Source organism: Chanos chanos, chromosome 3, assembly GCF_902362185.1.
Source record: "Chanos chanos chromosome 3, fChaCha1.1, whole genome shotgun sequence".
Taxonomy (NCBI): Eukaryota; Metazoa; Chordata; class Actinopteri; order Gonorynchiformes; family Chanidae; genus Chanos; species Chanos chanos.
In genome coordinates, this window is record NC_044497.1 from 54,020,563 (window position 1) to 54,045,699 (window position 25,137).

Here is a 25,137-nt window from a genome sequence, read left to right on the forward strand (position 1 = left end):
ATCTTTCATCTGAAGACTGAGAGTCGACTGTGTCAAAAGCTGCACTTAGGTCTCCAAACCTACCGAGACAGACGGACAGGTTTTTCCTCGTCTGCGTTCATTCTTTGATCATGAGAAGCTTCAAATAGAGCCAGACTGGAATTTCTCTAAGACTACAATAAGAATTAAAGTACGCACCGGAGAGCCGGTCGATCTGAGAGAAGTACACATGAATGCGTCTGTCATTAGGCCTTGACGATATTATCTGTAAAAGTACCATCTGTGATATAACTAAATAATAATCTGTGTTTGGACAACACTTGACATATTTCTGTTCTGATTTCTTCTTTGTGTGAGACAATGGTCAATAACATTTCCGTGTGACCCCCTCCCCCCCCCTCCTTCCTACCCCCCCATTACAAGAAAGTAGAATGGAAGGAAGTAGTCAAACACACCTTGTAAATTGATGAAAGTAATTTAAAGCACATTTAGAGACAGACCACCGTGAGAGCGGGCTGTCCCCCCCCCCACCCCCCACCCCCACCCCCACATATTGTTCTCAGTGAATGCTCGCTGGAATGACCTACCGGTTTCTCTTTTTACGATGCTCTTTGTTGGAATTCTCAGACTCACTGCCACTGCTGGTGTTGCCACGGGAACGTGACCTGGGTGAGGGGGAGGTCAAATGAAAGGGGTTAAAAGTTGATGAGAGAGAGAGAGAGGGGGGGGGGTGGGATGGGACAGAAGAATCTAGAAGGCATCAGTAAAGCGAAGAGAGAATCAGAGAAGAGCCACCTGGATAATCACCACTGATAAACAACACTGCATTCATCTTAAGACCATCAAAACACAGTCTTTAATTACTACTCGTCCACACGAGGTTTTCGCCGACCCTTTCTCAAACCTACGTGAACGCTGATGCTGGTGAATAATTACCTTCTCCTTTGCTGTCTGTTCTCTGGGTCTTCACTGCTTTGGGCTCTCCTTATAGACAGACAGGATGAGATCAGTGTGTGAATTGAAACAGGTCAAAGTATCGCACTGACACAGCACTGTGGGAATTCTCTTGCTTCCATCCTCTCACCGGCCGTTTTTGTACAGAAAAAAAAAAGCTCTTAGAAGAAAAAGCACCTGCCGCGTCGCTAGACTTTATCAGTATTTATTTATTCAGAGAATTTCTTTCATCACGTCCTAGCCTGGGGGCGGGGGGGCTGGGGGGGGGGGGGGTCTTTCTTAATGTCTGCCCAAGGGCACAAAGAAAGAGGGAATTCAGGACCAAAATCCCCTCCACTTTTACAGAGCTCCAGACTGAGACAGGCAGCAGACAGAACACGGCCTTAGTTTAACTGTGGTAATGTGTGTGTTTTTTCCTTTTTTTTTTCTTTTTTTTTTACTGCATGTGATCAAAGTTGTAAATAATACATAATAATATAAATAACACCGCTATAGAACTCTATTTGGGATCACAGTACAGAATTCATGATTTGTGTTCGGACCAAAAACATTTGTAAAAATATTTACAAATAGCTTTCAAACAAACAAATGTATAGATCAATGAAATAAATAAACAACGGTCCAGCTATTTGAAATTACTCGGAGTTGTTTGATACTTTATACAAATCATTTCCTTGTGCATCATATCTGTGAGCTGTGGATGTGCTGTCCTATAGACGCATTTACAGGCACATGCAACAATAAGGTCTCCCACTAGAGGGAGCCATCTCATTACTGCTTTGACATTGTCCTGTACAGGAAGGACTCCTTGGTAGTGTTTTTGAATCTCACTCCTGGAGATCCACAGGACAGCATATCTTTTTAAATAGTCTTTTAATAAAGTGCCTAAATACTCTTATCATGAGAGGGATGAAAATGAAATCAGGTGTGTCATTGTAAAGTTAGAAATGAAATAATTAATAGGTCAGCATAACAGACTCCAAGGACTCCCTTAAATTCACATCTGTCTAAAAAACCACATGGTCTCCTTTTCTTCGTATCACTACTGCCTGGTTCAAGATGGAGGATGGATAGAGTTCTGCGGATAGAGGTAAGACACACCCGTGCACACACACACACACACACCCGCACACACACACACACACACACACACGTAAATGCACCTGCGTCTGGCTGAGTGAGACGTCTCGTTCTCGCTGCCCCCTGAGGGTGTGCGTCGCCGAGCGTTTGGGAATTTGGGAGACTTATTTCGTTCGCTGGCGGAGTTGTAGAGTCCACTAAAGAACGACAAAAAAAAATAGACAAATAAAATGTTCGCAAGGACATCGGTGACTAGAAAACAAAGGACAACATCCACAGTATTATCAGACCGTACCTTAGACTTTTCTCACACTAATTTCTCAAGTTTACCAAACGTTTAAGAGAGCTAATACGCTGGGAGAGAGCTTCAGAATATGACATGAGATAAAAATGAACAACAACAACAACAATAACAACAACAACAACAACAGCATAAAAAGCTCAAAGCATTTTGTTATTACGGCGCGTTTTTCTTTACGGCTGACGGCTGTAGCCGCTCTGGGGAAATGGTGTGTGTAGCCCGCTGTCTGTGCTGAACTGAGAGCAGATGTCTCCCCCAGCTCCACACAGCCTGTCTGAGATACCCCTCATACTTTGAGGGAGGGGGGAGGAGAGGGGGAGCGATAACCATATAAAAATCCCAAGGCAGCACATTAAAAAAAATCAATATGGAAATGAAATGGTGTTCCTAACAGCGTATTGAAATGCAAATCACCCCAGATTGTGTTTTATTATAATCAGTGAACCGTTTGGACGATAACACAACTCAAAATGAATATGAAAAGCTTTGGAAGTTTATTATTTTCAGACAGCGTAGATGCGGTGATGTAAAAAGTCGTGGAAGAAATGGCGCAGAGAACTGACTGGGTCGGGGAGGGGGTGGGGGGGGGGGGTCGCTATTACAGGATTTCCAGAAAATTCTGAAGGCTTTTGGCCTGTTAGTGATTATACATTAAGCCGTATTAAACAAGTGTTTCTCATTCTGTTTTCAAAAGGAATCCACTTAACCTAAACTTGATCCCTGTCTTAACGCTGTTCTTGACTACATGTAAAAGTATGTGTGTCAAAGGGTGCCTATGTGCATGTAAGTGTGCGTGTGTGTGTGCGTGTGTATGCCTGTATGTATGTGTGTGTGTGTGTGTGTGTGTGTGTGTATGCCTGTATGTATATGTGTGTGTGTGTGTGTGTGTGTGTGTGTGTATGCCTGTGTGTGTGTGTGTGTGTGTGTGTGTGTGTGAGTGTGTGTGTGTGTGCCTGTTCAATCAACTGTTAACACATCTGACTCTCTTTATCCATTCTTGCACATGATTTGAAAGCCTACCTCTGTGGGGCATTTTCATCCCAGGGTGCACACGGCTTGCTGCTCTGCTCCTCTGTGCCGCTCTCCGACTTGTTTACTTTAGGGCTTTGAAAAGATGTGGTTGGTTTTTTTTTTTAAAAATGATGACGCAGCAGTAGTAGATGTTGAGTAGAGAAAAAGTAGTTGATCGCAAAAATGTCACTAAATGCTGAACTACTCCATTTAAGCTGAAATATTCTATTTTAATGTTCCGTTTACAGAGTGCGAACAACATGTTTTCCTTATCTATGAGTAAACAGAGTTGCATTCTTATTGGCTCTAATCTGTAGAGATTTGAACAGAAGAATCCGTGAGTAAACAATCAATACCTCTTCACTGGTGACACTGTGGTGACCTTAGACAGTCCTTCACTCTGTGTCTCCTCTGACTTTGAGATGCCTCGATTTCCATTGTTCAGCCCTAGAAGACAAATTTCCTCGACGTGAACGCAACAGTCGCTTACGTCATTCACAAAACATTACTTTGTTTTTACAGTGCTTCTTAATGGCTTCACGGTTCTGTGCTTCCAGTGACCGTATCTGCTTTTCCCAAGTCACGCTGGGTTTCAAGGGTTACCGGTCACCTTCCCCATTGTTTAAGGTAACTGCCCTTTTGAATGATTTCCATGACTAAACGAGAAGGGTTTTTTTGGCCAGAACAATGGAAGGGCACCCATCTGGTCAGGGTCAGGTGCATCGCTCTCGCCCCTGAAGACAGAATTTATGGGCCGATCGGCGAAAAATAAAAACGGCCACGCTGTCGTTCTGCCTAGCAACGTCCCGTTGCTACAGCAGCTTGTTGTTACCGTGTCAGTTAAGACCAGAACTGAAGTTCATAAATACCTCAGAACTGCTGAACTGAGAATAATCTACTGAGAGAAGTGCAGTTAGGTGAGGAGAGAGAGAGAAAGAGAGAGAGAACAGGAAGGACTGCATTCCCTGTGTGATTAAAACAATATCGGATAACTTGTGCCTTTGTCGCGCACAGCATAACGCGCACACACACACACACACACACACCAATATGTAACAGCAGCCAAAGCCTGCAGTGAAAACTCTGATCTGAACAGGGACAACTGAACAATGCTTGAAGGAGTGCTCATGGCTGGTGTTTCACAGTGCAGACTGTGTGTAGCACGTGTGTGTGTGTGTGTGTGTGTGTGTGTACATTACCTTAGGCTGGTGTTATGTATGTGAAACCGTGATGCCTGTCTCACCTGTGGGCTGTGTGATTCTCTTTGGGTAGGTCTTGCTACGGGTCCTCACGACTTGGAGGTCGGGCCGCGGCAGGTTTGCGGACTGATCTCGGCCCATTTGCATGGCAGTCTTTCCACTGAGATACAGGGATAGAGATACAGAGAGAGAAAGATAAAGACCACTACAGACCATGGATTCCCACAGCCCACATTCTGTTACCCTCAGATGGCACATATTCTTATAACAATACTGATTCCCCGTATCCCCCGGCTCATGAGAAATACAGAGAGCGTACAGTGTCTTTAAACACCTGAAATACAGAGAGGATACAGTGTCTTTAAACACCTGAAATACAGAGAGGGTACAGTGTCTTTAAACACCTGAAATACAGAGAGGATACAGTGTCTTTAAACTCCTGAAATACGGAGAGGATACAGTGTCTTTAAACACCTGAAATACAGAGAGGATACAGTGTCTTTAAACACCTGAAATACAGAGAGGATACAGTGTCTTTAAACACCTGAAATACAGAGAGGATACAGTGTCTTTAAACACCTGAAATACAGAGAGGGTACAGTGTCTTTAAACACCTGAAATACAGAGAGGATACAGTGTCTTTAAACACCTGAAATACAGAGAAGATACAGTGTCTTTAAACACCTGAAATACAGAGAAGATACAGTGTCTTTAAACACCTGAAATACAGAGAGGATACAGTGTCTTTAAACACCTGAAATACAGAAAGGATACAGTGTCTTTAAACACCTGAAATACAGAGAAGATACAGTGTCTTTAAACACCTGAAATACAGAGAGGATACAGTGTCTTTAAACACCTGAAATACAGAGAGGGTACAGTGTCTTTAAACACCTGAAATACAGAGAAGATACAGTGTCTTTAAACACCTGAAATACAGAGAGGATACAGTGTCTTTAAACACCTGAAATACAGAGAGGATACAGTGTCTTTAAACACCTGACATACAGAGAGGATACAGTGTCTTTAAACACCTGAAATACAGAGAGGATACAGTGTCTTTAAACACCTGAAATACAGAGAGGATACAGTGTCTTTAAACACCTGAAATACAGAGAGGATACAGTGTCTTTAAACACCTGACATACAGAGAAGATACAGTGTCTTTAAACACCTGAAATACAGAGAGGATACAGTGTCTTTAAACACCTGAAATACAGAGAGGGTACAGTGTCTTTAAACACCTGAAATACAGAGAGGATACAGTGTCTTTAAACACCTGAAATACAGAGAGGATACAGTGTCTTTAAACACCTGAAATACAGAGAGGATACAGTGTATTTAAACACCTGAAATACAGAGAGGATACAGTGTCTTTAAACACCTGACATACAGAGAAGATACAGTGTCTTTAAACACCTGAAATACAGAGAGGATACAGTGTCTTTAAACACCTGACATACAGAGAGGATACAGTGTCTTTAAACACCTGACATGTGTGCTCCTGGTAAAGGAAATGTCACCTCTTATAACATCAGCTACACTGTTGATTTGTTTTTGGGTTTTTTTACACCCTGAAGCGAGTGTGACTAATGAACCATTCCTCCTCAGACTGGGAGGGTACGGAGCACAGAGATGTCTGGAAGAAGATGTCTGTCATCGTCTAAACAGGGCTTGATGATTGGTCCTGATTGTGTGTACATAATCTTACACAGAAACCTTTACAGCCTCGGAGAAAACTCCTCCTCTTGGGGGAACAGGGTCCAAATCAAACACAACACAGTGTAATATTTCAAGGGACCTTGGATTAGCTACATCAGGCATAGATTTGTCAGTTTGGAGCAAAATTGTGAATACCATGTAGCTCTTTAAGGGCAGTACTGCCTAACCCTGCTCCACGGGAAGGAAAACTCTTTCCTTCCTACTCATAGGCAGAAAAACTGTGAAATTCGACGGGAAGATGAATATACACCGCGATACCTTATTTACAGAGTTATTCGGTTTTTCTGTGCAGTTAATCACGTACTCTGCCTTTCAGCTCCGTCAGTCGTGATTTATTTACAGTGGATCTGAAGTGTCTCCCTGAATCTGTCACTTGTCATTAACTCACTCAATGTGACTGCTGCACCCTCCCCATTAACATTTCAACACACTATACACAGACAGAATTTCTTTTAAAAATGTGACAGGACGATTTGGAACTCATCATCATCATCATCATCATCATCATCATCATCATCATCATCATCACCTGCATTGCCATCTGGATTATAATAATAATAATAATAATAATAATAATAATATTCTTATAGTAGTAGTAGTAGTCATAGTAGAGGTAGAAGCAGCAGCAGTAGCAGTGGTACTAATCTTCTCCGTGTCGTGGAGAGGACAGGTACTAACTCACCTGTAGCGGTGCTTAGAGCTGAGGGAGCTAAATTTGGAGAGTTTCCGTGTCAACATGTTGGAATCGTTCTCAGGCATTCTACCAAAAAAAACAAAAAAAACAAAAAGGTAAAAAGTTTTAATAGCATGCATGTACTTTCTGGACAACTCATAAAAAGCTTTCATCATGAGGTCAACCCATGTCTTTTCTCATTGGCTCGGAGAAAAGCGCAGATGTGATTGGCTGTCTTTTAACCGTCTCGCTCCAAACTCCTGTGCAGCAGTTTCCTCAGCCTGATTTTCTATTTTAATAATGCGAATTACAAAAGTATCATTGCTGAGAGCTTTTGGGCCTCATTAAAATTCAAAGCTGTAAGAACACACACACACACACACACACACATAAAAAAGGGACTGCAGTGCATAACTATGCAGCAGAAGTGTGAAAACTTGGTTCAAACTCAGCTCTCTTTCATCCTGTACACCTAATCCCACCATGACACAGAACCTTTTCTCCTCTCTAAAGCACTCATTTGATGACAAGCATTCCTTGTGCTGGGGAGTACATGCTGAATATTCAAAGTTGGAGAGCTCTGAGAACTACACTGGGTTGTTTTCTCTGAGTGCCTTCCTTTGTGCGGTTTGCTTTCTTCCCTTCTGAAGGTTTTTTTTTTTTTTTAACGATTTAATGGCCCATCCGAACTCGCTTCACGCCTGACGCAACCTTTTCGTTACGTTGTATTTCGGTTTCTCTTAGAGGAGCAAAAAAAAGTTGTCATCAACGTGTGTCGTAACAGACAGGATGGTCAGAGTACGGTTCAGAGTTAGTCCCTCTCCTTAAAAAAACCGAGGCCTGTTTCTGTTTTTGTTTCTGGGGCGTAACCTGTCGAAAGGCCTTTCGGTCGGTTTCCCGACTCTCCCCTGCCTGTTTCCTGAATCGTGCTCGGGGGTTCACACGCGGATTAGCGCTGAAAAGACGGAGCCTCGTGCATTCTGTGCCGTCTGAGGCTCTCTGGGGAGCAGAGCCCGTCCCCTGTGATTGAGTAAACGCTACAGACTGCTCTGGAAAAGGAACAGGGGACCACATTTCCTGTTCCCCTTATATCAAGGGCTAAGGAATTCTCCTAGATATTTAGATGTTTAGAATATTTCAGTACGTGAGACCAAGAGATCAACCAGGATAAGTATCGATTTAAGTATCAGTCTCATTCTATAATGTGGTGAATTTATTAGAATCCACTACACACATGATGCCAAAGCTAAATAATATGTATTGACATTTTGCCCTTACTGGTGTATTTTACAATGACCAAGTGGAACTACTGATATACTGACATAGTTTGGTTTACGAACATGGGGTGAGATCCGTTTTCTAGGTAAAGAAGGCATGTTGTGATTGATTCTCTGCCTGAAGAAGGTGTGATAAGATTGGGTCTCTACCTGAAGAAGGCGTGATAAGATTGGGTCTCTACCTGAGGAAGGTGTCATATGATTGGTTCTTTACCTGAAGAGGGCATGATAAGATTGGGTCTCTACCTGAAGAAGGCGTGTTGTGATTGGTTTTCTATCCGAGGAAGGCAGGTGTGCTGTGATTGGTTCTCTACCTGAATAAGGCAGGACATGATTGGGTGTCTACCTGAAGAAGGTGTGATGCTCCACACAGCACTTCCAAAGATTTTTACAAGCTGTCTTAGTGGGTGCCTCAAAGATGAATGAAGTCTCGTTGCACTGCGGAGGAAAACACGATGAAAACATAAAGATGAGAATAAAAGATGGCTCCTATAATTACACATGAATTTTTGGAAAACTCTTCGATTTCAGATTAAATATTTTTTTCCTTGGATTGTTCCATGCAACTTCATGATTCTTCCTCTTTGTTGTATACAGGAGCCGTTCAAATGGAATGACGCATTTCGATTCAGCGAATAAATTGGTTAAAATAGTCAGTTCTCAGTATAGCTTACACGAAATCTCACTAAAAAGATTAAAGACTATAATACCACTAAGTCAATAATGGGTTTTTCAGTGACTCCCAAAACCACTGTTCCCAATCAGGGTCTCTTAAACTTCTCTAAGACACCTGGGAAAGTGGTCAGGCACAACTTGAAATCAACTTTATAATCGCCAAACTTAAAGCGCTAGGAAACCCTTAATTTGGTTTTTATACAGAGAGAATGTTTCAGTGATGTGGAGTACTGTACAAGAGAGATAATTATCATGGATTATAATTATTTCTCTCACACAGGATTCATCCTGTGAGGAGACAGATGCGCAGATAGGCTGACCTTGTAAAAAATGTAACAGTATTTATGCTTTTTTTTTCCTCTCTCTCTCTCTCTTTTTTTTTTTGGCGAGGGTTTTTGGATGTTAAAAGATCAAACAAACTTTTGACCTTTTTTAGGTTTGAGATCATCAAGGGAGCACTGCAGTTGCTATGAGGCAGAAGCTGTAAATATACTTTCTTTTTTTTATTTTTTCCAGATGAAAGAGATTAAAAAAATAACGATAATAATAATGAGACACACGTTGGCTCTCATTACAAACAGAGCTGTGTTTCATAACCTCTGCAGACTGGTTTGTTCATTAGTGGTGTACGGAGGAGGAACACGATGACACCATGTTTGAGTGACTTACATCTTTTCCCATGACTCGTAGTTCAAACTGGGTGTCTTTGAAATAAACTTTGGTGATTCTTGGCCTGGAACAAACACACACACGCACACACACGCGCGCGCACACACACACACACACATTTTAAAGCAGTGTCTGGGAGCACAGTACGATTTAAATTAAAAAAAAAAAAAAAATCGGGTTTTGTCACAGTTCTAGAATTACTGGCCATTTCAAGAGTTTTCTGGAAAGACTTTACATTTCCATGCTAGTGAAATTAATAAATGGTAAGACTGAATACTGTACTGGACTCTGAATTGAATTCTAAGTGCAGATTCAAAGCAAGCCATACAATTACATTCATGAATAGATTCAGTTGGTTCGACTGTGGAATTCTGTTCATCAGATTATGTAAAAAGTACGAGATTCACTCCTAACTATACAGTAAAGAATAGCACTGAAAATAATAAACACATAGGTGCATACCTCAGAAAAATAAAAACTATTTAAGAATTTACTCACCAGAAATACTTTCCAACTTGTGTTTTATTCTTGTAAACGACGACCCCGACAGGTGTCAAACCCAAGAAGAACTCAGACTGGTTCTCTCCCTGACAAAAACAAAAACAAAAACAAAAACAAAAACAAAAACCACGCCCGCTGATTGAGAGCAGAGAATGCCTGAGTTGAGTGATAGTGATTTAGTGATAGTGAAACAGAGCCTCGCTTGAATGAGTGAATTAAGACTTGAGGCTCTGGTTTGCTGATAGCAGTGCAGTTTGTACTCACAAACACAGGGTGAAGATCCACTCCATACATCTCCAGTGTTTTGGCAACGGCTAAATAATTACTCTCCGCCTCGGCAGGCACCTGACCCCTGCGCACAGCCGGTAAATCATTATCAGACAGAGGTGCACTCAGAAAAGAGACTGTGCTTACAGACAGGCTTAGGACTGGGTTTGTCACCTCTGGATGTCTCAAGCATGTCAGATGACAGACTGAGAAGCACTGTAAAGAAAATTTGAAAACATTCCAGATCGCTTTAAAAGGACAAAACAAAACCTCCAGTCATTCCATATGGAAACAATACAAACATATTCACATTTTGAAATTCACCATAAAGACATTTACGTCGGGCGAAAGGTTATGGACGCAAAAGTGATGATTACATTTAAGAGCATTTTTGAGAAGAGAGCATTATATAAAGGAGCGCTTTACATTCGGGCCTTTAGTTTGTGAGAGACCAGGGTCTCATTAAGATCACTGTGGGGTTTTTTTTTTTATTCACCTGTACAGATCTTCTCGCTGGAAACCCACAGGAAGAGACACGGGGAAGCTGAATAAACCCACAGCCTCCTTCAGGGAAAGCTGTTGATTCGTTTAACTGTTTAACGAAAGCTTAGGAATGCCCACATCTTTTTCAAAATTCCACTGAAAACTCTGAAGTCTCTCGTTTTAAGGTTACTGATTAATGGGGTTGGGGGGGGGGGGCGTTAAGAGATGGTCATATTTATTCAGGCACTGGGATCTCCTTTCACGTCTTTCAGCTGTAAAGGCTAGGCTTCATTCCTCTCAGGTTTTACCTTATATTAAAGTCAACTAAATGGGACGTTCACTCTCGGTGCTCAGAGCATGTGTCTAAGGGATATCTGTGCTTCACACACACACCTCAGTGCTCAGCTCTCATCTTCCTGCCTGCCTCTGTGCGTGTGTGCGTGTGTGTGTGTGTGTGTACCGGCAGCCTAATGGGCCCTCCCTGCCAGCCCACAGAATCCTAGGCTATAGTCCTTCATGAATCCATTATGAATTCTGCTCAGACAGGGTGGAGGGTGGGGGGTGGAGGGTAGAGGGCGGGCGGGGCACAGATGGGTGGTTGCACATGCCCTGTTATAAATGTACGGCGGTGAGGAGTTATCTGCCGCTGCTCCAGGCAGGTTCTGAGAAGCCGTGACTCTTGTATACTGATCCCTTTCATTTGGCTTCTCTCTCTCACTCTCTCTCTCTCTCTCTCTCTCTCCCTCTGTGTCTTTTTCTCCTTCTATTTCTATCTTTTTTTTTCCTGCTCTGTTTATTCCTGTCTCTCTCTCTCTCTCTCTGTCCTTATCTGTGTGTGTATGTATGTGTGTGTGTGTGTGTGTGTGTGTGTGTGTGTGTGTGTGTGTGTGTGAGACTGGGTATGTGTGGGAGTGTATCTGTGTGTGTGAGACTGCGTATGTGTGTGAGTGTGTGTGTGTGTACTTGCGTGTGTGTGTGTGTGAGACAACACAGAGCTTGAACAGATCATGGAAGTTATCATCCAGCAGACGAATATGACACAGCACACACACCATGAATCTTCACCACCAATCACAGTTAGAGATGACACCACCACAAGCTCAGGGCTTAACTAGGACAGACACTCTTCTTTTCGACTCTCTCCCTCTCCCTCTTTCTGTCTCCCTGCTTCTTCTTTCTCCCTCTCCCTCTCCCTCTTTCTGTCTCCCTGCTTCTCCTTTCTCCCTCTCCCAGTCAGTCATTTCCACACTGCTGCATTCTTTAGACCTCCACTCCACTATCTGCATTTTTCTATCTCCAAATACTTCTGCTTTCTCTGTGCACAAGGAGCGGAATCTGATACTTATTTTTTGACACTTTTACTTTCTCGCTCTCTCTCTCTCTCTGTCTGCCTCTCGCTCTCTCTCTCTCTCTCTCTCTCTGTCTGCCTCTCTCTCTCTCTCCCCCCCTATTCAATGTCTTCTTCTCTCCATCTCTCATAGAAGCCTGCTCAGCCTCCATGATTGTGTCTATCATAAGTTCATCTATCAGTGAGGGAGTGCTTGACCACCTGGGAGGGGGGTGGGGGGAATCGCTCCTCTCTGACAGATTTCCCATCAGCCTCGGCGGCGTGTCTGCTCTCCGCGGAAAACGTCCCCACAACTAATGACTGCGCAGACCCCTGAGCGGAGGAGGGCGTTTCAGCGCCGCACAGAGCGGGAAAAAAAACCCCCAACAAAACCTCAAAATACCTGGGCAAACCATGACTCATGTCAGAACACAATACAAGACTTTCAGCTTAGATGTGGAAAAAAAAGAGTGACTCACACCAAGGAATAATTTACTGCCGACAAGCTCACTTAAATCACGGAGTTATCAGATTCACGGCGAGGGCCAAAGAATAGCTCGCATAATTATTGTTTCAATAATCTGAATTTATAGCGGCTGCGACGTGCGGATGTGGAAAGTGACAATCTTTGGTTTGGGGAAAGGAGGTGGAGCGGGGGGGGGGCGGCAGGGAGGCTGGGGGTGGGGGAGCCCAGATCTTATTTACGCGTCTGAGAGCCCGCCCCTCGGATACCCTGAGCTCGGAGGGCAAAGGGAGCGGAGAGGAGGAGGTGCGTTTCTGCAGGAGAGAGGAGGGCACGATGAGGAGGTGTGTGTTTGCTGAGGTGCGTAACGAAGAGATAGCGAGGTCTTCGTACCGTTCCGACGGCTCCAACCAGCCGCTCTCCTGATTCTGCAAAACCGACGCCGAAGTCATCATTTTTTACTCGGCGTGTTTCGACGTGACGGTGTGGAAACAGGTCATTCACCTTCGACAGCCGAGTGAATAATGGAGACAATGAACACACTGATACGCAGGAGGCTGGATCAGTCTGGACACACTCACGGGCGGGTAAAAGGGTGTGTGCCAGCGCTCTCTCAGCGAACAGAACAATCAGCTATTGTGTGGTAGAGTGGATGGAGAGGTAGAGGAGAACATTGGCCTGTTTCACACTTAGATTAAGGCAGATAATCACTGTACAGCTCAGAAAACCCCCCCCAAAAAAACAAACAAAAAAACAAAACAAAAAAACCCAGCAGCACCACAGAATGAGCTGGCGTGCTGCACAAAAACCGTGCCCGTGTTTTCTTTTAAGATTTCTGAAGACTGACTCATCAAATTTACGTACAGAAAAGCGGTTTGTGAGTCGTGCGAGGAGGCAGGCATGACGTAAAGCCGGGATTAAAACGCCCCCGGGCGTTCTACGACGGGAGTCTGATGTGCCGCACTATCTAAACCACGCTAACTTTCACGTCAGATTGGCCAGGGTGAGGAGACCACGTTCCGTACAGCACCCCCCCCCCCCCCCCCCCCCCCCAAAACTTTTCCACTGTGTTATAGTCCATGTACGCCTGCACAGCTGCAGAGTTGAGAAAGTCTTTAATCAGGCTTACTAATCATTAACATGTATCGCAAGAGATTCTGGAAAAAAGACTCCAGGGTTTCCAGTTATCCACAAGACATGGAAAAAGGAAAAAGAATCAGTATTTTAGCACTGTAAGGCTGGGTACACACACACACACACACACACACACAAAACATATTCACTCATAGCAAGTTATTCACTCCTCCCTTTCTTCTCGGCTGTTTGAAAAGTGTGCCTCCTCTCATGCTCCAGGACAACTCCGAGACACATCACACAGACCAGCAAACCTTTCAGAGGTCAGCTCCGTAACCGTCTGACGACATCTTTCAAGTGCATTCCGCAAACATCTCCAATTACAAAGGCAAGGCATGCACAGGGGCCACAGAGGGTCATTTACACAACGTTTTCCAACCAAGCCCGCGTTCCCATTCCGAATGAAACGGACACGTCGCCGCGAAGGGGAGGAACAATTTCCGAAACCATTAAAGAAATGAATGGAAAGGTAATGGTTTCAGATGCTCCCATATCTCATACGTTATACATGGATACAAAATGATTTTTTTTTTCTTGTGTACTTCTGAAGTTGTAGAGCTGTGATGGGCTCATTCAAGCATTTAAATAGATTCGAAGTGCTGGGTTGAAAGCGTTCATATGATATTAAAATCCTTATCAAGGGACGTCTGTATGAGGGTTCACTTTAAACAAAATCGTTTTAGGCCAGTACGGGGATAGCGTGGGAGTTGCATTGACATTTATCTGTCATAGAGTAAAGGCAACCCCTCTGCACTGATAATCTGTAATCTATTATGAGACAGATTAGGGAGGCATCCCCTCTGAAATAAACATTATCTGTAATCTGTGATGACAGGAGATTAGGGATTTGAGTGGCTGATAGATTAGAATAGAAAAGAGGAGAGGAATTATGTCGTTCTCACGTTAGGGTTTTGTGAATCTGCTCGATGGCATCCTCCAGCTCTTCCTTCTGATCGGGGACGAAGCGATACTCGGACACGTAGCCCGGCGTGTGCTTGTACGGGTCGTAATCTCCCAGCTCGGCTGAAAGGGGAAATGGAAAGAGGAGACGAAAAATGAGTCACGCCACAACCGATCTGGAACAAAAGCCTGGGTTATGAGGGTCACAGAAACTAAGAGCTCTCCATCGTGGCACAAACATATGATTTCAAGCCTTTGCGAGATTAAAAATCTAACCATGTCACGGAATAACACAAAAGGGACAGCTCTTGGTCAACAACGGAATCTGTGTTGTCTTTGGACGGCCCCGTCGTACAATGTTAAGGTAAGATAATCATGCAGAGGATGTCGGGGGTTTTGTCGTGCGTGTACGTACATTGGATGGCCAACGCTGCCAGTTTTGCACAGATGTTAAAAGGACAGGGAAGTCTTCCCTGCAGAATATCCTGCTTCACCTGGAGGAAGAACTGGTACCTGACCCGGAACAGATGGACAGACCCAATCAAATGCAAACACTTTAAACACACACACACACACACAGTGCATAAAGACACGTCTTTCTTACACACGGCAAACCCGTGCGCATCAGACTTGTGCCAAAGCAGCCTGAGTTCGGGGCACTTGAATGACTTGTGCTCTGTCCTGTTCTCTTCAGTGATTTCTTTCTTTCTGATCCTCATCTCTGAATGAACAGGGTAGATCATGGTAGATCAGGGTAGATCATGCAGATCAGGGTAGATCACGGTAGATCAAGACTCTGCAAGGCACTCGTGTGACGTGTGCTCGCTTCGACGCGCAACTCAACCCGCACGAATTTTAGTAACGTTTATTCGGCAAGGACACACAGGTAAAGGGTTCATGTAATTAAGTAATTGGGACCATTCTTAGTCATTCAGATATTTGACAAACTTACCGTTCTGAAGGGATATGCGACTAAACTACCGTAAGTGTGAGACGGAACACGCACCTCGTAATTTCCTCTTTAAGTTTACAAGGATCCTCAGCATAGAACTTGACCCCAAAATACAGCGTGTACGGAGGCCCTGCTGTGGAGAGACACAGAGCTTCTGTTACCATTAAAGGTTCATTTATTGAAACTCAATGTACTGTGAAGAGATAAAAGTTATGGCTTGTCATGTTTTATTTGTGATACTAATAATACTAAAATGTTTATTGCTGACATTCTTCATTGATGCAGCTATGTCAGTGATTAAAAGGCCAGGGACTGGCTAATAACACACACACACACACACACACACACACTTTGCTCTCCATTTCTCTGATGTATTGCCCATATGATGCATAATCATTCAGGGACCTTGAGGTTCAAAATGTATTTTAAGAGGTTCATTATCGGTGGAAAAGAAATATCAATTTTGTCAAGAGGCCTTTGCGGAAAATGAGTGCATCGTTTACAGTGATGTGAATCAATTTTTAATCAGCCGAGGAGACCGGGGAGTAAACCGTTAGAGCTGCTGGAGTCTTGGCACAATCATCACAACTCCACAGTCTTTCAGTTTATTTAGAATCTGCCTGTTTCTCCCAGACTCCTCAAACAAAAAGTCTAAAGGCTAAACAAGGCACCTGGCGTGGCAGGTAATTAAACGCCTCTTAACCAAAAACAGTAAGAGCGATAAACGAATCCCCTTTCATTGTCAGCCGGCCCTCTCATATCTGCTCTCTTCAAAATACTGTTTCCTGTCTTTGTGACGGGCTTTTTTTTTTTTTTTTACTGCTTACTCATTTATGCTGTCCGTTACGCAAAACCCCAAACACTCTCAGAGAAGGAGTGCACTGAAAGATAACAGGGTGGAAACTGGTTCATACTTACTTGCTATTAAATCTTTATGTTCTGCGAGTGTTTTTGTAGCATCGAGCCAATACTGTAAAAGAGTGTGCAAACACAGACACACACACACACACAAAATATTAATATACACCAGATACATACTTTCCAAATGTATTTTTTAAAATCAAAACATCCTAACATTGAAACCCAAATAGTTTCTGTACAAGAGAGAGAGAAAGAAAGAAAGAAAGAAAGAAAGAGGGATTTGCATTTTATTCCGCTCCTCGCACAGGCTCCTAACACAGATGTGTTGAGCGCTGTGATGTTCAGTCATGCCGATACTGGTACCACACAGAGACACTTCAAATCGGCCTTTTTGAAAATGCGCTTGTTAAAAGAAATATGCAAGAATAATTAAAATCCGTATCAATAAAAAGTGAACCTTAGGCAGGTCGCAGCACGTAGCCAAAAAAATCCCCCCAAATGACATATTTACGGTTCAGATTACATTAGGGATAGTACATTAGGGACCATATGAGATAGCTTTCCTCCCTTAAAAAAAAAAAAAAATACATCCAACTATACAACTCTAACGAATGTGTTATAAATCAGTCTGTGTTTCTCTACTCCTCCTGGAGTGCTTTTTTTCTGCATGTGCTCGATCTTTCCCGACTCTAACACAACTGATCTGACACATCAGCTAATTACCAAACCCTTAACGAGCTGAATCATGTGTGTTAGAGCAGAAAGGGGCCAAAAATCGGGCAGGGCTGTGGAACTTCCAGGAGCAGGGTTGAGAAACATTGTCCTCAGGGCACGGCGTAGATTTAATAGCCAATGGTCAATTTTTTTTTTTAATTTTTTTTTTTTTTTTTTAATTTTTTTTTTTTTTTGACTGTATCTGTGGTGTCTACTTTTCCTTTCAGGCAAAACTACCCTGTACCATGCCGCTGTTTCCGTGTCATGGAGTGAAAGGCAAAGCCTACACTTTCGTTCGTGTGTATGCATGAAATAACTCCATGAATTAACGGTTATTGCCTCGGTTAAACGAATAACGTGTCACAGTCTCAAATGAAAACATTCACATGCTTTGAAGTAATGCTGGCTGGCTGGGTTCGAACTCAACAGGGTCTGACCGGGATCTGTTTGAGGGTCCTCCGCCGAGGCAACGTCGCTTTCATTTTACCACACTGAAGGAGACACGTATTCCTGCCAGACACTCATTTCTTCTGTTTCTGGAGCAGGTTGAACTGTTGTCTCTGGGGAACAGCCCTCACAGACAACTCTGAACAAGTTTTCCTCCTTTAGGTCTTTTAATAACTGCGTACAAACAGGATGTTAATTTACGTAAAATACCAAACACATACAGAAACCTGTGCACCTCAGCACAAAGAACTGGCGGACTTTTTCTTATCTCTTCTCTCTCTCTCTCTCTCTTTTTTTTTGTTAGTATCGCTAGTGGAAAGAGATGTAACTGGAAGGTTTCTAATCCAAATGATCTCTTTGATTTGCTGTGGTTTTGGTTATCTAAATGAACATACCTACATATTCCTAAATTTGTCTTCACGTAAGATCGAACTGTGATAAGAAAAAAAAAAAAAAAAAAGATGTAATGAATCAGAGCACATATAGAACCTGCTTGAACTACACTTTTGACCCCCCTCCCCCCCTCCTGACTTTCCCTTTTCTTTTTTTTTTTTTTGCAGTTGATTTATCCTCTCTAACATAAAGACACACCTCTCACTTTGTACCAGCTCTGTAATAAATCCACGTTTTGTGGACAAGGCCCAGAAGGCATTGCAGCAGATACCGCCCATCCACTGTGCTTCCACAGGCGCACGGCTGCTGGTGCGTCGTTATTGGCCTCTGTTTTTTTTTTGTTTTTTTTTACAGTTTTGCACTTGGTGTAACCTCAAGTTTAGCTCGGGGGCAAACGTAATCACCTCTCAATCCTCGCCGTACTTTCACGAGGACAGCCAAGAACAAAAAAAAAAAACCCGAACCAAAACAAAACAAAACAAAAAAAACAACTTTAGAAATTAAAAGCAACGGAGGGAAAAAAAAATACACCATCTCTCCACGACAGCTGTGGAAAATCAATCCATGTGTCTTGTATGACCGTTCTAAGTCTACGTGGGTACTCACCGTCTGGTGACTGCAGTCACAGTAACGCAGGCCAAAGTAATCCGTCTCCGCCAGGTTCACATGGTTAAACACAAAGTCCAGCACTACGGACCCCTTGGTCGATTTCTGTGGAGTACAACCAAGGATGTAAGAAACATTATTTGAGTTTCTGAGAAAACAGCTTTTGAGTTCATCGTTTTAAGTGAAACTTGTTCAGCTGGAGCTGGGCGTATCTGTTTTGTCTCTCGACAAGGTCCTTGAACTTTCACCCCCTTTTTTTTTTTGTCAGAGTAAGAGAGTGCGTCTTGTGAATTTGAGTTTAATTCTCATACAGCCCATATGTACAAATCACACATCTGACGAAACGATGCATCCTTTAGTGATTTATAACTGCAATGCCATTAGCAAAAACATGCTTTTATGTTAATTTCTTAAGGTTCGCATTCTTACAGCATGAGAATAACAACTTCATAATCCTGATGAATACAAGCATATAGATCAAGGGGAACTGAACTTTGGTCTGATGTATATGACCTCAGACCTCTCTGAGTAACTCCACTGGATTTTCTGATATTCATCAGTAGAATGAGGAGGAAACGGATTTGCTTACTTTGGCTTATCGTTGTTTGAAATTTGTTCTCTCACACATACAGGAATGCTCCATCACAGAGCGGATGTGCATGTGTTCGCAACCTTCACGACACGTGTGGATTCGCTTGACATAAAATCTAACTGGAGGAGATCCAGATTCTCGGGCTCGCTTGATTAAACGGAATGGCAAGTACGCTGTGTGACAGACGCCTATGTCTCTGTGATTGCCTTTTATCCTGGAGGCCGTGCACCCTGATCACTGAACAGTTCAGCAGAGAGGTACGGTAGGCGGCCTGACGGCATATTTCCACAACCATCCAGAGGGTGTGTGATCTGAGAGAACCAGTGTGATTACCACAAGAATTCAACCAAAAAAAAAAAAAAAAAAGGAAAAAGAAGAAGAGGAAAAGAGGAAAACAAAAGAGACGAGCTTTACCTAACCGGGATACTGCCGAAATGCAATACCGTATTTCAATTTTACACTCACGTGTAACGGGCAAAAAGGAACATAGGTCGCTGACGTTAACAGACGACCTTACAGCGAAATGACATCCATCTCAAACATTTGCTGTATTTTTCCAACAGCACACATCAGAATCTAATTGTTACAAGCACGCGGGCCAAAGCCCAAGCTGAAGATCTAGCCTTGCAAACGGCAGGAAATGAAAAGGAAGGAAAAAAAAAAAAAAAGATTGTATGGACGCAGCCCGAGGCAGTCATTTTCTTTGCTGTGACTCGTAGGACTAAGTGACAGTGCAAATATTACATATTTGTACCTTAATCCCCTGTCTGTGTACACTGAAAAACGTGCATTCAGTTCCTGTCTCGCTCTGACAAACCTGAGAGGAAGCGACCGTTGAGCAGCGGTAACGCTAAGCCCTGATGTACCTGCAGGGGACGGCTCAGTGAGGTATACGTTATGGCGCTCGTTCTCAAAGCATTACTCTTGTTTGACATTCCCTCCACTTCTGCCTTGAATTGACCTTTATACAAGATGAGTGTTAGACACGGGAGATGATGCACAAAGAGGCTGCTCTCCGCGTTGATGCTGTAAGCCTACGCGACATGCCCTACGCAAGATATATTATGCAATTGAGGATTTCATTTAGGTTATTTGTTTCATTTTTAAAGGCAGTCTCCTTGCTCATTATCCGAGACACAAAACAAAACTGAAAATGATATCCTGTCTTTTTTTTAAAAAAAAAATCTGTCAAAACAATGAAATATGATCCTACATGAAAGGAGATGATGAATGATATGCTGAATGAAGTGCTGTGATGTTTCATGACATACAACTGTTTGTGTGTGTGTGTGTGTGTGTGTGTGTGCGCGCGCGCATGTGTGTGAAGGTGATGACCACACTCCTGACACACTCCGGATTATGTGTCTCTGCCGAGTCTGGTGGAAACCTGAACCCCACCTGGTCCTGCAGGGTTTTGGCTACTTCTGTTAGGATTCCCAGTCACACAGAGAACCTGACCGTCTATTACAGCCTTTAAAAGATGAACCGTGAATGTCACCCTGTCTCAGATTACACATACCATAGTAGAAAAGAACAGAGTATGGGGGGAAAAAAAAACGTTTTAGCAGTGACTCCCAAGTGCTCGAATAACCAATAGCACACTATGACTTTTTTTTCATTGTTTTGGTTTTTTGTTTTTTCAGCTGATTATGTAAGCTGATGTTTACATGTGACGTCTCATCCTACACAAATATAAACGTGTGAAAGTGTGAAAAAGTGTAAAGTATAAAAGAGTAAAAAAAAAATGTAAACATGTCCTTAACATTTTCTTGTTTTTTTTTTCTCTCTCTTTCGTTCCTCTAGGTAGTAATCTAATACAAACAACGCATGACCAATTCAAGAAAATCAGCCTTTTGTTGCTGATCTGCTCTACAGACAGGGTGATATTCGGTGTACGTCACGGCAGTGACCCAAATCCAGATTGCCTTGGGTGGCTGAAGTATAAAACGCTGGGTAAATAACACACAATGCGATGTCCTCACCGGGACCCAAGCGGTGGTTAGCACTGACGCAGAACTGTTTACCAGAGACAACCCCTCCTCAATGCGCTCCCAGCATTCCTGTCATAACTTTTCCTCCGATAAGACGTTTCTGGTGGTCAGGGTGGGATTGTTAAAACAACACTGGAAGGAAGAACGTGAATGGAGAGGAAGCGTTTTCCCTCCTAACATTTACTGATGCTCTTCTAAATCTCTGCCTGTCTTTATCCACACCCTTGTGAGAAATCTAGAGTTTCACTTGAATTCCGTTTGGATTTCTGAACACACCCATCGCATATTTTGTGAGCGTTCTCCGACCTAAAACCTGGTTGTTCAAAACGCATTTCAAAAAGCACCGACATGTTGTCGATTCCCTTCGATCCGGACTGCATCTCTTGCATTTCTAGACTGCTCCCTGACCTTGTTACTGAGCCAAACATCGATTCTGACGAAAAGATTTGTTTGTTTCACAAATTAAAGTTACCAGTAACCTGCCTGTAATGTGAAGAACTTTAGTCTGTGATATCCCTGTCATCTTTCAAACATTTTTAAGTCAATGCGTTGAACTTTGAAGTAAAGAAATACAGAAAGAAAAAAAAAACACCTCTATTTTAGGTTAAAATAACTGAACTAAGCTCAGGTCACTAATCAGTCTTTAAGAATCCCTGACTGTGTGCCATTATTTGAGTTGGTCACTGAAGTGCGTCAAATCTTACAGAATGCGGCTCAACAAAAGTGACTATTCACGTGTGTTCCTGAGCCTGTTTACTTTAGATTCCAGTCACTGTATTGCTGGAACACTTTAATGCGCTTCCAGAAAAAGAAAAAATAGAATGAAAGATGTTGTGTTTGTTTGCATTTTAGGGTCAGGTAGTGTTGAAAAAGCCAGAGGAGGCCACGTGGCTTGTGTGAAAGACGCTGGTGGTTGGAGGAGACGACTCCTTGTTTCGCTCCCCGCGACGGAGGTGGCAAGGGAGAATTTTACAGGATCAAGGGGAGGTAAACATTCTGATTCTGAGTCCAAAAAAAAAACCAGAGGGAGAGAAACCTCGGCGCAATCTGTTCTCATTCAGAACCGAATCGAACAATCTCGAAATGGCTTTTAGGGGCTGGTACGGTTAATTTGATTGAGGCTTTGTTTATGGAATTACACAACATATTAACATTTATTATAAACTGAATTTAAAACTAATTTGTTGCATCCTCTTAATGACTTCATAGTTTTTTCTTTTCTTGTTTGCCCTGTAATTATGATTGACGACATGGCCCAAATATTGACTTAATAGACAGAGATGAACAGCCGGTAGTCCTTGGCCTTTCGCTCACAGCACTGCAATCAATAAGACAAATACGCATGAGGCTTGGCTTTGACTAAAAGTTCAGTTCTGTAAAACTGGATGTTTTTTTTTCTGGAAGTTTTTTTTTGGGGGGGGGGTGAAATGAAACAGATGCATGTGTTTGTGCTTGCGGTGGTTCAGGTCAAAACGTTAAGCCACAAACAGAATCCCGGTTAAAGCATTATGTCCCAAAGAGGAAGAAAGAAGATTAGGCTAACTAACTGAATCCAGATCAGCTAATTCACAATATGAGTATTAACTGATGTAATAATGTGGAGCAAAATGGAGTAGATTTCCTCCAACGTCTACAAATCACATCAGTTTTCTGTTTAATCTACCACAATTCTATAAACATAACCTCCAACAAGTTTGTGTTATTCAGCAAAACTGGGCTCATCTGACATTGTTATTGTCTTGGAAAGTAAGAGGACTGAGGTTGGCATCCATATTTCTAAGCTTCTAAGCTACTTGGTGTGTGTGTGTGTGTGTGTGTGTGTGTGTGTGTGTGTGTGTGTGTGTGTGTGTGTGTGTTTGTGTGTGTGTGTTTGTATGTGTGGGGGGCACTGGCTCATTTAAGAGGTCCTTTGAAATATATAACTCCCTCTGACATGCCACCCCCTCTGTTTCCATGGTAGCAGGGTCACTGAATAATGAGACCTGACCATCTGCTGTCCTCTGGGTGTTTTTTTTTTTTTTCCTTTGCTGTACTCGTGTGGTAGGTACCAGCGGTTATGGGAGGAGAAGCAGATCCTGTTCTGTCTTAGCACATTAACCCCTGGGAGGGAGGGAAGGGGGGGAGGGAAGGAGGGGGGGGTTGAGGGAAGTGGGTTTGTATGGATGAGGACTCGTTCATCGGCAGATGTTCCACAGTTCCCACTGGGAAATTCAGTAGAAACACCCAGAGCCTCTTTTTGCTCTCTTGGTGTATCTGGAGAACATTCCCCCATGTTCCTCAAACAGAAGATACACTGCTTGCCGCTTGCCTGCACTGTTACACAGAAACACTATGCCTCTTTCAATCTCTCTCTCTCTCTCTGTCTCTCCCCGGTTTGGTTACCCCTGGAAACAGTCCAGATGCCAGTATTTCCTACAATGGTGCCACCACTGTCGCTGGCAGTTGCCATAGTTACCTGGTTGTAAACACAAGCTGTTGTTCATAACGCTGAACCCTGCCATCACTGATCCGGCACTAGCCTTGCAGAATCCTATTAATGACAGAATGCCTCATAATGAGTGGCCTGTTAACCAATCAAAGCCACCTGTTTCACAGAAGTGGGCGGGTGCCGTGGAGACGGTGGGAAACAACATTAGCCTATACATTCGTACTGTTTTGCAGTGTTGAGTGAGCTACTTAAAAATGCAGCAAGTTAAATTAACCAGGGACTCTAAAGAAAACATAGCTCAGCTACAAGATAGTTATTCCTCAGAGAAATGTAGCTAGTTACACCTGAGGCTGCATGGCAATGGCAAAAGTAACTTGCCACATTGAAGCTACTCCATGATTGACGTAGTCTCTGAGACTAGTTAAAAATAATACTAATAAGCTACCAGCAATGGACTGGCGACCTGTCTAGGGTGTTTCCCCGCCTTTCGCCCAGTGAGTGCTGGGATAGGCTCCAGGACCACCCGCGACCCTAATTAGGATCAAATGTACCCACAAAATGGGTACAATGTGAAACACTCAAGACATAAAACATATTTTGCCAAGAATAACATGACAGTGTTTGTAGTATGTAAGTGTGTGTGTGTGTGTGTGTGTGTGTTTCATAAGAGGTGCTTATTCACTTGACACAGTGGAAGCCTTCCAAAGTTTTTATGAGCCTTTCCCCACATTAAAGTGTTGTTCAAAAGCTGCACATATAATTCCATTTTAATGAGTCATTTGCCCCAAACGAAACGCACGACTGGATCGATTACTGTCGAGGGAAATGAAACAATATGATGTTAGTCGACGTTACCCCGCTACGTGATCGATCAAACAGCTTCAATGCTACCAAAAGCTACTCGATTTTGAAAACTAGCGACGCTGACACCTCGCTACTGGGAAATGCAGTTAATCTAATAGCTTGAGAGTAACTCTGCGGCTCAACTATGCCGTTTTGGATGTACAGGTAATTATTTAGAGGTGAAGTGATAGATTCACATTCCATGTGCAGACACATAGAGAGTGTGCAACAAATGTACAACAGTGGCTACAGAAAGCAGGACTCTATTAAATGTGATTGTAAATCTGGGCTACACTAGATCTTTAATGCGTTTTTTTCTCTCTCTCTCTCTCTCTCTCTCTCTCGCTCTCTCTTTTTTTTTTTTTTTTACCACAATGACTTCAGGGAAGAGCAGAGAATGGGTCTGGGGGCCTGAGTGAAAAAAAAAAACAAAACAGCGGAGGGTTTTTCAGGACGGAGGATGGAGACTCAAAAGAGCCAGGGGGTTGTAGCGACTACACATTATTGAAAAACAAATCTGCTTAACGGTTCACAGAACACACACACACACACACTGTGTAGTGGGTAACAGCTAAAGGACAGAATTTTTTATACAGCAGTCGCCATAGAGTCCTTAAGCACAATCCCTCCACCACACCAGTAACAACCAAACACACACACACACACACACACACACACACAAACGACCAACACCA

At 43.0% G+C, this 25,137-nt stretch overlaps 1 protein-coding gene across 5 annotated transcripts in view; it reads right to left on the reverse strand.

Annotated features, from left to right (window-relative positions):
• epb41l4a (erythrocyte membrane protein band 4.1 like 4A) overlaps window positions 1-25,137 on the reverse strand; it is a 38,689-nt gene that overhangs the window by 6,264 nt on the left and 7,288 nt on the right. Inside the window, exons 2-17 of one of the 5 annotated variants that reach the window (XM_030767042.1) lie at window positions 18,589-18,693; window positions 16,486-16,537; window positions 15,622-15,697; window positions 15,031-15,128; window positions 14,618-14,738; window positions 10,306-10,393; window positions 10,039-10,127; window positions 9,541-9,604; window positions 8,543-8,634; window positions 6,929-7,006; window positions 4,569-4,684; window positions 3,682-3,772; window positions 3,335-3,418; window positions 2,097-2,210; window positions 916-963; window positions 567-644 (exon numbers count right to left, since the gene is read on the reverse strand). In XM_030767042.1, the coding sequence (XP_030622902.1) occupies window positions 567-644; window positions 916-963; window positions 2,097-2,210; window positions 3,335-3,418; window positions 3,682-3,772; window positions 4,569-4,684; window positions 6,929-7,006; window positions 8,543-8,634; window positions 9,541-9,604; window positions 10,039-10,127; window positions 10,306-10,393; window positions 14,618-14,738; window positions 15,031-15,128; window positions 15,622-15,697; window positions 16,486-16,537; window positions 18,589-18,693 (1,394 nt within the window). Of the gene's footprint in view, window positions 1-566; window positions 645-915; window positions 964-2,096; window positions 2,211-3,334; window positions 3,419-3,681; window positions 4,060-4,568; window positions 4,685-6,928; window positions 7,007-8,542; window positions 8,635-9,540; window positions 9,605-10,038; window positions 10,128-10,305; window positions 10,394-14,617; window positions 14,739-15,030; window positions 15,129-15,621; window positions 15,701-16,485; window positions 16,538-18,588; window positions 18,694-25,137 lie in introns of those variants that run through there. The other 4 variants (XM_030767043.1, XM_030767041.1, XM_030767044.1 and 1 more) reach the window with 4 other exon arrangements.